Genomic DNA, 12,091 nt, shown 5'->3' with positions numbered 1-12,091 from the left:
GACAAGAACGGAGAGAGATGAGAAGCATCAATCATCAGTTTTTCGTTGTAACACCCTAGTTGTTCATTGATTGCTCTCTCATATGTGCCTTGACCGCGGGCCTTCAGCAGACTGAGTAACTCCTTGCTCGAGCCAGCGACCCTGGGTCCAAGCTGGTGAGCTTTTTGCTCAAGCCAGATGAGCCTGCGCTCAAGCTGACGACCTCGGGGTCTTGAACCCGGGTCCTCAGCATCCCAGTCCGACGTTCTATCCACTGTGCCACCACCTGGTCAGGCAGCACCAGTTTTTTAATGATAATGAGGACCTCAGTTATCATAAACATGAATAGTTACTATATTTTACACATTTTAAAGAATGGTATTTCATTTTTAAACTTCCATGAGCTGATGTGTTAAAAACTATCAGTTTTTTGCCCTGGCCAGGTAGCTCAGTTGGTTAGCATCATCCCAATATGCCAAGGTTATGGGTTTGATCCCCGGTCAGAGCACATACAAGAATCAATTAATGAATGCATAAATAAGTGGAACAATAAATCAATGTTCCTCTCCCTCTCTCCCTTCCTCTCTCTCTGAAATCAATAAATAAAAAATTTCTAATGAAAAAAACTGTCAGTTTCTTAAAACTAATCTACTTTACATTTAACATAATATGGAATAATATCATCAACAGGAATGTGACATTATATATATTTTTTAATATTTATTTATTTATTTTTACAGAGACAGAGAGAGAGTCAGAGAGAGGAATAGATAGGGACAGATAGGAATGGAGAAAGATGAGAAGCATCAATCATTATTTTTTCGTTGCGACACCTTAGTTGTTCATTGATTGCTTTCTCATATGTGCCTTGACCGGGGGCCTTCAGCAAACCGAGTAACCCCTTGCTCGAGCCAGTGACCTTGGGTCCAAGCTGGTGAGCTTTGCTCAAACCAGATGAGCCTGCGCTCAAGCTGGAGACCTCAGGGTCTCGCACCTGGGTCCTCCGCATCCCAGTCCAATGTTCTATCCACTGCACCACCATTGGTCAGGCGACATTATATTTTTTTAAGTCTGGCTTTCTTCATCCCAAAATGTCAATTTCCAGAATTAACAATAGAAAAAAATAAAGTTTGACATTCAGTAATTTTTAATTTTTAAGCTATTTGTACCTTTTTTAACATGAAGAAATAAATAATTTTTGGTAAATGAGAGATTTTTTCCCCCTCCATATTCACTTCTCTACCTTAGTCCTTTCTTGTCATCCAGAAGTAACATTAAATATGGGTATGATGGAGAGTAAATTTGAGACGTTTGCCCAGTATTTTGTATAGTCATGTGACCTGGTCATTGAATTTATTTTCTATTTTAAAATGTGTCCATGATTCAGAGGGCTGATTTCCTTTCTGTTTAATGCTTCCGCAACCCAGGACAGCAGTTAGCAGCCATCACTGCCTGGGACTCCTCGGCCTCCAATCTTACTGCTCATATTACTCTAGTCCCCCCGTTTGGTGGGTAATAGGCTGTTCTTCCTCTTCTTGTATAACTTTGATTTAAGAAGTGGTTTATAACAGTGTGCTCCATGTGCATGTTGCTTTGCTTTGTGTAAGTTGTTACATGACATTTGATTACTTGCATTTAAGTTCATAATCCAGTAGAAGATAGTGAGGTGAGCCTGACTTTTGAGTGTTGATGTGTGTCCTGAATTTTGAAAGTAAGAGTGATTAATAAACAGATCTACAGCTTTGTGGAGAGATGATTGTTTATATTTCTGTCTTTAAGTAGGTCAGCTTACACTCAGAGTGAAGTTGAAAGACTTGTTCCTATAGAGCATTTTGTTTTATGTCTGTACTTTTGATTATTTTGCACTAAAATAGAATTTCTAGTTACTATTCTGGTTGTATTGAATTTTATTAACTTCTGAAAGGAAATCGAAACTTATCACAGTAGACTAAAACTAATAGAGAAATTATTACCAACTATCTAAATCTTTCAGAAGTTCTTGTAAGGTCTATAAAATGGATTATTTTAGAAAAAAAGTTTTAGATAGGGAAAAAACACCCGAAATAATTAAATTCTCTTTTAATTTAGAATATTTCTAATAAGCAGAAAGAAAATCTCTCTTCCATCTTTGGAAAGAGGTTAACACATTTTAGGAAAAAGAATGTGTTTTCAAAAACTGATTCTGGTTTTGCCAACAGTTGCCTAAATGAATGTATATTACTTTATATGGCTATCAGATTTCTATATGAAATTTTCTCATGCTTATGAGTTGTTAGTGTGGGAGACCTGTGGCACTTAAGTCATTTTATAAGAGAAATAGTTGAAGATGTCTTGAACAGATAAGAAATAAGGTAATGCTTTTCTTGTCATCCCAAGTGCGAAGTTGATTGGGCCGTGTTTGCTGCTCTGCTGGTGTGGGCCTCTGTTTGTCACCCGTCAGGTGGACATGGATATTTGTTTCTGATGATCAATTTTGAAGGAGAGTCTGTAGAGTAACTTGGAAGAGAAAGGGTTTTTTTCTTATTCATATTCTCACCACTTTTGTGCATGCGCAAATGTTCTAGATTAATAGAAAATATTTATTTTTGTACTTAGTGTGCCATTTTCTTCATTTTATCTCTTTCTCCAAATTGTCTTATTTAAATTCTTTTGATAGCAACTCGGAGCAGAAGCCGCACCAATGTGCTAATGGACTTACATATGGACCATGAAGGACCTTCGCAAGAAACCATCCAGGAGGTGCAGCCAGTAGAAGTGCTGGTCATTTCCTTAGGGACAGGTCCCCAGCTTACTCCAGGGATGATGTCAGAAAATGAGGTATGAATGTATTGTTACATTTAACTTAGAGCCATCGATGTTTAGAAATTTGGATTCTATTCTAATTAATGGTCACTTACGTCTATAAATCAAAATGCATTAAAATGAATATTTTTCACTATCTATCTTTAGTGGGCCTACCATGACACATCATCAAATGCTGAACTTTCTGCGAACAGTCCTAGAAGCCCTTCACATTAGTACATCTGTGGCGCTGTAGTTGGTGACCAGGCCCACACCAAAAGGAAAATTTCTAAAGGTAGAAGAGACAGGAAGCCAGGGATTGTATGGAAACTGAAGAGACTTTTCTAGTGACTTGTAGGAAGTTTTTATGGTTTTTTTCTTTCTAATGATAAACCAGTGATATTTCTGTTCTAAAGAGCCAACTATTCTGTAGAAATACTTTCTTTTCTTTTTGGCCAGTTAGGGAGAAATGGAAGAGATAACTGTGAAAAGAAAACTAAAAACATAAAGTATTTTGATGAAATGGGATCAGGGGTATGGAATCAGTTTTCAGATGTTTGTAAATAAGAGCTTGGGACCAGGGGCAAAAGGAAAGAAGAAATTTTTACTCTAAAGGTAGGAGTCTCTCCTCTTTGTGACCTTCCGAAAAAGAAGCAACATCTTATATTCAGCAATGACTGCTTACTATTCAAGGAGACCTAGTCCTGGCCTGGGGATAGGGGACTGGGTACAGTGGTTGATAAAGTGCTGATGGTGGTTGGCTACAGCATCACTTGTAAGAAAGAGGTCTGCCACACTCCTGAACTCTGTTCCTTTGTACACACACACAAATGAGTGAGGTGGCAGAAACTTTCAGAATCAACTTTTTAGAAACTCTGGAGTATAATAAAAAATATATAATAACCAGGGAATCCTTACTGAGGGAGAAAACCGCTGAATGTCAGTCAGAGAGCTCTGTGGCATTTATCATACCATGTAACCTGTCCCCAGTCCCCAGGTCAGTGGCAGCTTGAAGGCAGCAGTCTGCATTCCTGTGCAGGGAAGGGGCTTCTGGTGATGTGATCCCTTTGCTCTCATTAATTCATACCACTCTCTCGACCTTTAGATGGATTTTGCCTGAAGATACTGTATATCACTTAGTATGAGTTTAAAGGTCTAAGTTGTCTTAAATATACAAAATTAAAAAAAATTTTTTTTTTTTTTACAGAGACAGAGTCAGAGAGAGGGACAGATAGGGACAGACAGACAGGAAGGGAGAGAGATGAGAAGTATTAATTCTTTGTTGTGGCACCTTAGTTGTTCATTGGTTGCTTTCTCATGTGTGCCTTGACTGGGGGGCTCCAGCTGAGCCAGTGACCTCTTGCTCAAGCCAGAGAATTTTGGGCTCAAGCCAGCGATCATGGATTCATGTCTATGATCCCGCTCTCAAGCCAGTGTCCCCACGCTCAAGCTGGTGAACCCGTGCTCAAGCCAGATGAGCCCACGCTCAAGCTGGCAACCTCAGGGTTTTAAACCTGGGTCCTCCACATCCCAGTCTGGTGCTCTATCTACTGCGCCACTGCCTGGTCCGGCCAGAATGTAAAATTTTTATGTCTACATTTAATTTCAAGCAAATTGAAAAAAATCTATTTTTAAATTATTTTTTAATACTATTACATGAGTAAATATATAGAGCCATTAAAAAACCCTTTAATTTACTCATTTAACTGCAGGGACAAAACAGCATCTAAAGGCGTTTTGTTTGTCTGTATTTTGTTTATTAAGTGGGAGGTGGGGAGGCAGAGAGACAGACTCCTGCATGTGCCCCAACCAGGATCCACCTGGCAAGCCCTCTATGGGGCAGTGCTTTGCCCATCTGAAGTGTTGCTCTGTTGCTTGACAACCAAGCTATTTTAATGCCTGCAGTGAGGCCAGGGAGCCATCCTCAGCTCCCGGGGCCAACTTGCTTGAACCGTTTGAGCCATGGCTGCAGGAGGAGAAGGGGGGGAGGTGTGGAGAAGCAGAGGTCCTATGTGTCCTGACTGGGAATTGAACCTGGGACTTCCACATGCTGGGCCAACGCTCTACTACTAAGCCAACTGTCTGGGGTCATGGGTTTTTTTTTCTGTTTTGTTTTGTTTTGTTTTGTGGCCTGCTGCTCCAAAACATTCTGAGTATTGCGACCTGATTGCCTGTTCCAGCTCTGGTACTGAGGGCGATGGAAGGGCCTAGGTTCAGTTCTTCCAACTGATACATACACTTTCTTGTTGGTGTTCTTGAAAGCTTGATCAGAACCCGGTAGATTGGTTTTTAGTTAAAAATGATAATTTAAGATGAAAAAGAACTTAAGTATGCTTTTGCTGTGGTTTGTTTTTGTTCAGTTGTGACAAACCAATGGCATTTTATATTTTAGGTCCTAAATATGCAACTTTCGGATGGAGGACAAGGAGATGTCCCTGTCGATGAAAACAAACTCCACGGTAAACCTGATAAAACCTTGCGCTTTTCCCTCTGCAGTGATAATCTGGAAGGAATATCTGAAGGTGAAGGGTTACTTCATTCAAGGAGTTGTGTGATTCAAGTATATTTTGTTTTGTGTTCTTTAAAGGAGCCATATAAATTATAACTATACCATCTGTGCCCCTGACTGAGGAGAGTAATGAAGTTTTCCTCTAATGATCTTAAACAGTTGGCTGCAAGATTGTTTCTTGAATAAAATTAAGATTGCAAGAAAAAAAAATTTGTTTTAAAGCTTACAAAAGACCTTTGGTCCTGTAAAGTGGAGAAGATATAAGTCTTCACTGAGAATTGAATAATGCCAAGTTTTGTTTCTCTAACATTGATATACACCAAAGCTTATAGAGCTCCTTTAGAGTAATATGCATGTCTAAATGGGAAAAAATGGACTCTAGTATTTCAGGATGTTGTGTGTACTTGTAACATTCTATAAATTCACACACACCTTTCAGGAAGCAGGAAGATACAGAGGAAATAGGAATAAAAAAATTTAAAGGCAAGATTATGATGTGAGACTGTCATTCTATGGATAAGCTTTTTTAGTGAAAAAGTTAAAGTTTACTAACATTTTAAAATATAAAATGCAATAACTTTTCCTTTAACTTTTCAAAATATAAGTAATGTATGTTCATTTTAGAAAATGCTGAAAAGAAATTGAATTATCAATAATCTTACCATTCTGTTAATAACAGTTATCATTTTGGTTTATTTATAGCAAGATTAGGTGTATGCTATTTTGTAACCTTTTTTTGTTTAACAGTGTAACAGTAACATTTCCCTTGATAATTTAACATTCTTAAATAACATGGTTTTTAATGGCTGTTTTCTTTCATAATTTATTTAAACATTCATCTATGATTAAACATGTAGATTGCTTCCACTTTCTACTTGTAAGAAACCCTGAAACAAACAACCTTGGATGTATTTTTGTATTGTTCCTTAGGAGAATTTCATAGAAGCGTATTGCTGGCCTTAGAGGCATATATATTTCTATGGTACAAATGCAATATTAAAAGCACTTTAATTAGTCTTTAGTCCCTTATCAAAGCGTGAAAAACTGTGTAATGTATCATGACTGTTTAAGCGCACTCACAGTGGAAACATTTCTCTAGGTCCTTCAAATCGCTCCAATTCAGTGTCCTCTCTAGACCTGGAAGGGGAATCTGTATCGGAACTTGGAGCAGGACCTTCTGGGAGTAATGGAGTTGAAGTTCTGCAGCTCTTGGAGCATGAGCAAGGTAAGGTGAAGTTGAACATGATTGCTCAGGTAGCAAAGAAGTTACCTGGTTGCAAGTTGAACAGTGCATTTCCTTGTAAATTGGCTGTGTTCAGTAAGAATAAATTTAAGTTGATTATATAATGACCATTAAACTTGAATTTATTCCTAGTTCTTTCAGTTCTAAACATTAGTGTTTAATTGGTAAGTGAATAGTTTAGATTTAAATTACGTAGAATAATTAAAACGAATTGCTTGAATTCCATAACATCTGGTATTTCAATTCTGTAATAGTAAAATTTTAAGAGACAAAGATCAAAGCTCAGGGCTCAAGTAAAGTAGAATAGGGAGAGAATGGTACACTGATGATTAAAAGTGTCATAAGGGTGCTTTGGCGGTTCCCAGGGAGAGACACAGAGGTTGAAAGTGCAGGGAAAGCTTATTGGAAGAAAGTACCAGCCTGAGAGCCTGGCAGGCATTGCGTTGGCAGGAACTGGAGTAGGGCGTTGTTGGTAAAGGAACAGTGTGAGCAAGACCGAGAGGTGGGGGGCCACAGAATGTCCCCAGGACTACCAGGTAGGGGACAGCACGAGGGAAGGACCGAAAGACAGCGGGGTCCCAGTTGTGCTTTAGGAAGATTAGTTTGAAAAGGGCCTTTGGATTTGTTTACTTCAAGATCACTGGTGGCCTTCAGAGGAGTGTTGAGAGCACGTGGCCTCACCTGGGTTTGAGGCAGTGCTTCTTAGACTTTAGGGTGCATTAAAATTACCTGAGGAGTTTTTAAAAAGCCTCTTTCCACGTCTCATTTCTAGAAATCCTGACTCAGGCATGCTAGAGAGGAAAAGAGTATTGTCAGGTGGGGTATGTGTGGCTTAAATAACAGTAATGGTATTATTTCATTAGATCAATTTGTCATTTTATCAATTAGGATTAAATTTTCTGTAAATAACAGAGAAAACTAAAAAATATATATATGAGCTTGAGACGGAAGTTGAAAGACTCACTTTCTTAAGCCCTCTAGGTCATTCTGATGTGGGTGGTTGGCAGTCTGCATTTGTGAACACTAGATAAGACATGCAGTGAGGCAGATTGCGGACTGCATCTCAGTCAAGGCAAGAGAGAAACCTCTAGAACTAAGGGGGTGTATCTAGTCAAACGTAAAATATTTTTTTAGTATGAGTTTACAGTTAAATCATTGCCACAATGTTATGTAACAAACCACCTCAAAACTTAGTGACTTAAAACAGTAAGATAGTTTTTTGTTCTCAAATCTTGTGGGTCAGCTGGATGGTCCCTCTACTTTGGTCTAGGCTCACTCACGCATCTGTGGCCACTCACGCATCTGCCGTCACCAGTGGTTGAGTAAGGAGCGCTGATCTTAGCTGGGGTTCAGTTGCTCTGTGGGGAGCTGGCTGGTCTAGAATGACTTTGCTTTGCTCCAGTGTGGTCCCTCACCCTCCAGCTGGCTCGCTGAAGCATGTTCTCGTGAGAGAAGGAAGGGTGAGAGAGAGCTCAGGCGTTCGTAATGTCTCCTGAGGTCTGGCTCCTGCTGGATCACTTCCCTCTTTACCCTTTGGCCAAAGCAAGTAACAAGCTTGTGCAGATTCAGGGAGAGGGGAATGTGTCCTAGTGCACGGTCAGACTCGCACTGCTGAGACTGTGGGTCCCGGGGGACAGCTGCACCTGGGCCCCAGTCACTCTACCAGAGAGGGAGTCCATACACTGAGCTCAGTTCAGTGAGGGAAAGACTACAGCCTTGGGGGTAATTCAGGGTTTACTAGGTACTATGCACTCAGGGTTAATTATAAAATATGCAAAATGAAATTCAAAGGCATAAAGTTGTTCAAATTTGATGAAGAAATCATAGCTGTACTACCATTTTTTAAGTGCTTGCTTTTGTTTTTGATAGCCACAACACAAGATAATCTCGATGATAAACTGAGGAAGTTTGAAATTCGTGACATGATGGGACTGACAGATGACAGGGATATATCAGAAACAGTGAGTGAGACCTGGAGTACAGATGTCTTGGGAAGTGATTTTGACCCTAACATTGATGAAGATCGCTTGCAGGAAATTGCAGGTAACTGGGATTTAATGTCTCGGGAAGATTGCTGTTCAGTCAGTCCGTCCACCGCCCTCCGTGCGCAGGAGCTCAGTGCTCGGACGGGCAGGCTGTGTATGTTAGCACTAGCTGGGCCACTGAGATGACTCCACGTAACAAGGCATTTGTGTGTTCTTTCTGTCTCTCTTTTTTATTGTTTATTTTATTGATTTGAGAGAGAGAGAGGCAGGAACATCAGTCTGTTCCAGAACGTGCCCTGACCGGGGATCGAACTGACAGCCTCTGTGCTTCGGGACGGTGCTCTAACCAGCTGAGCTCTCAGCCAGGGCTTTTTCTTTACTTAAATAGAGGTTTGTTTCCCCTGTCTACATGTGACTGACAGAGGATGCCATAAAATCTTTCAGCATAATATGAGATTTAGAGTCTCTGAAAATTGAATTTATTTCTGGAAGTACTAATTCAGTTCCAGAAAGTAACTAGCTTTCTCTTTTTCTTTTTTTTATATCACGTTAATTGGTGTACAGTTTACAAACATTAAAATTTACTCTTTTTAGGATACTGTTCTGTGAGTTCTGAAAGATTCATATAGTCTTGTAACCACCATCTTCATTTTCTTTTTAAATCATGGAACATGTCAAACAAACTCAAGAAACAGTGTAATGAACTCCGTGTGCCCATCACTCAGCTTCTGCGTATACACGGCACGTACATGTGGCCAGTTGGCTTCATCTCTTCTCCCACCCACTACCCTTTATTTCCTTTCCCCATTATATTTAAGCAAGTTCTAGACATTATTTTATTTGTAATTATGTCATGACATATCTTTAAAAGGTAGCTTTTACCAGTAAACATTCTGAACTTTTTTTATGCACTGGAGTAGAATGTTCTTTTATTAGATTCAACCAGAAGTAGTGGAGCATTTTTTTTTTTTGTGAGAGAGAGAGGAAGGGAAGGAGATGAGAAGCATCAACTCGTAGTTATGTTACTTTAGTTGTTTATTGATTGCTTCTCATACGTGCCTTGACTGGAGGGGGAGGGCTCCAGCCAAGACAGTGACCCATTGCTCAAGCCAGTGACCGTGGTATCATGTCAGTGATCCCACACTCAAGCCACACCAGTGACCTTGGGGTTTCAAACCTGGGACCTCGGCGTCCCAGGTTGATGCTCTGTCCACTGCTCCACCACTGTTAAGGCCCTTCTGAACCTGAGTATTTTTAACACAGGTGTACAATAATGTTCAATCCTTTCTGTTTGTATCTCTAAGTAGTGTAAATAGATTTCTTAATTGGTTTTTGCATTACTCTGTTACAGATGCTCAAGTGTTTAGTGTTCCTCCTGGCAGGATTCCCTGCTGGAGTAGTAGCTGTATTTGCAGTTGAATGAGTGTCACAGAGGCGATGTGTATTTTCCTGCAAACTTTTTTATTGCTCTGAATATGTGGCTAAAGTGCCAGAAGAAAATATATTCAGCCAGTATAATGTTATGTGGTCAAATGTCTGTTTAAGTGATTTTACTCCTTGTAGAACTATAAATTTTAGAGAGATATTAGGGACACACACATAAAATTTGCCAAAAAACCAAGATGAAAGCTAGTGAAATGGAGAGTCCAAGGTGAACAGGAGGCAATAGATGGAAAAGAGCTCGTGTCATTGTACCAAGTGGGAAATTTGAGTTTGCAGTGCTATTATTGATTGAAATTACTCTTACCTTGGCTTCTTTCTTGTGGACAGAGTGGAGAGATTTTTGTTAGCTTAGCGTTTGGCTTTTCTCCACTCTCACTGCTCTTTCCATCAGGATCTTTGTTAACCCTTTGCTCCCCACTGGTTATACAGGTGCAGCAGCAGAGAACATGTTAGGCAGTTTACTGTGCCTGCCAGGCTCAGGGTCAGTGCTTCTTGACCCCTGCACTGGTTCTACCATATCAGAGACAACAAGCGAAGCTTGGAGTGTAGAGGTTTTGCCAAGTGACTCAGGTTAGTATGCGGTCATTATTTGCATTTTGATTTGCCCAGAAGTTTTAAATGTGAGGTATTTTAATTTCTGTATTATGGACATTTTGTCAGATATACATTTAACAAGTATGAGGAATCATACTGCTAAGAATTTCAAGTGGAAAATCAGTTCAGAGCATTTTCTATTCGAGAAAAAATGCAATGTTGGATGGCATAGGCTAAGATGGAAAGAGCTTTCTGACTGTGCTCAGTTATTTTGGAAGCGACTGTTAGTCACTGTGTGGGACATTGTATCCAGTGTCTCCTACTAACTCATCATAAAATAAGAACCTGAGTGGTTGTATGCCTGGTAAGCATGTTTAGATTTATCCCAGGGGAGAACTTGGCTCTTGAAAAGATATCTAATGTGTTTTTTAAATACACCAAAACTGAGACACTGGAGTACTGAGAATTATTTTGTGCAGAAGTATTATAAATGTACATAAAGTGTTTTGTACTTTTTTCTTATTATTGCATTTCTACTTTTTTTTCTGATAATGAAGATAAATCTCTGCCTTCAACTATAAATGTCAACTACCAGAATGCAAATAGAAATAACTGTATGTTTGAATTACATTCTGTCTGATCTAGTTGGCTCAAGAATAACCTGGTATGTGTTGTGTAATGTTAACGCATTCAGACACACTAACCTTGACATAAGGAGACAGTAGGATTAGCTCACTATCTGTTGAGCATCCATAGTTGCTTTCTAGAAAGTGGTTTGATTTAATGCTAAGTTCTTCCATATTTTCTTGTTCAGTTTACTTTGCTAACCAGGAGTACACTCTGTGAGATTAGTGACCTGGAAGCAGTTTTCATCTTTGCACAATGACTGGCTTAGAGTAGGATGAAAATCACAACCGTGACTTTTTTTTAACACGTGATCTAACTAACTTTGCCAACTGGCCCAGACTTAGAAATCTATTTACACTGATTCCGTTCATGCCCTGTAGCTCTCATCGTCTGGATCACAAGCTGAAACTGGCATGCTAACAGAATCCCTAATGTAATACCTCCCGTCTTCTCTCTAGAGGCCCCAGACCTAAAGCAGGAGGAGCGGCTACAGGAACTCGAGAGCTGTTCTGGACTGGGTAGCACGTCTGATGATACGGATGTCAGGGAGGTCAGTTCCCGTCCCAGCACACCAGGCCTCAGTGTTGTGTCGGGTATGTCTGTCTTGTTTTAAGGAATAAGGATTTCAAGGTGTGTTCCGACCTCCCCATTTATAAAGTTGATAGAAAAGAAATATGTTTTATTTAAGACCTGTGTCATTTCCAGGAAACAAAATTATTTCTGTGACCTTATATCTGTGAGAATTCAATGTGTGGCTTTTATAGAGCCTGTTGAAGTAACTGGCAAACAGTCTGTATGTGTTCCCTCTAGAACTACCTGTTCTTGGTAGCCTCTGCTACTATATTTAGATATGTGGTAATTCTAGTTATATTTGTACAAATCAAGGTAAATGTATTTAAGGAACAGTACACTAAAGGATATAATGCCAAACAAGTCATGTATAGAACCAGGACCAAAAAATTTGAGAATATTTACATTTCTCCAAATCTT

At 39.6% G+C, this 12,091-nt stretch overlaps 1 protein-coding gene across 7 annotated transcripts in view; it reads left to right on the top strand.

Moving 5' to 3' along the window:
- GAPVD1 (GTPase activating protein and VPS9 domains 1) overlaps window positions 1-12,091 on the top strand; it is a 74,293-nt gene that overhangs the window by 37,339 nt on the left and 24,863 nt on the right. For 4 of the 7 annotated variants that reach the window (XM_066367157.1, XM_066367160.1, XM_066367156.1 and 1 more), the window contains 6 exons: window positions 2,636-2,796; window positions 5,153-5,282; window positions 6,369-6,494; window positions 8,382-8,555; window positions 10,370-10,510; window positions 11,560-11,694. In XM_066367157.1, the coding sequence (XP_066223254.1) occupies window positions 2,636-2,796; window positions 5,153-5,282; window positions 6,369-6,494; window positions 8,382-8,555; window positions 10,370-10,510; window positions 11,560-11,694 (867 nt within the window). The remainder of the gene's footprint in view (window positions 1-2,635; window positions 2,797-5,152; window positions 5,283-6,368; window positions 6,495-8,381; window positions 8,556-10,369; window positions 10,511-11,559; window positions 11,695-12,091) is intronic. The other 3 variants (XM_066367162.1, XM_066367159.1, XM_066367161.1) reach the window with 2 other exon arrangements.

Source organism: Saccopteryx leptura, chromosome 2 (genome assembly GCF_036850995.1).
Source record: "Saccopteryx leptura isolate mSacLep1 chromosome 2, mSacLep1_pri_phased_curated, whole genome shotgun sequence".
In the NCBI taxonomy this organism is placed as follows: domain Eukaryota; kingdom Metazoa; phylum Chordata; class Mammalia; order Chiroptera; family Emballonuridae; genus Saccopteryx; species Saccopteryx leptura.
This window is presented reverse-complemented; position numbering and strand designations above follow the sequence as displayed.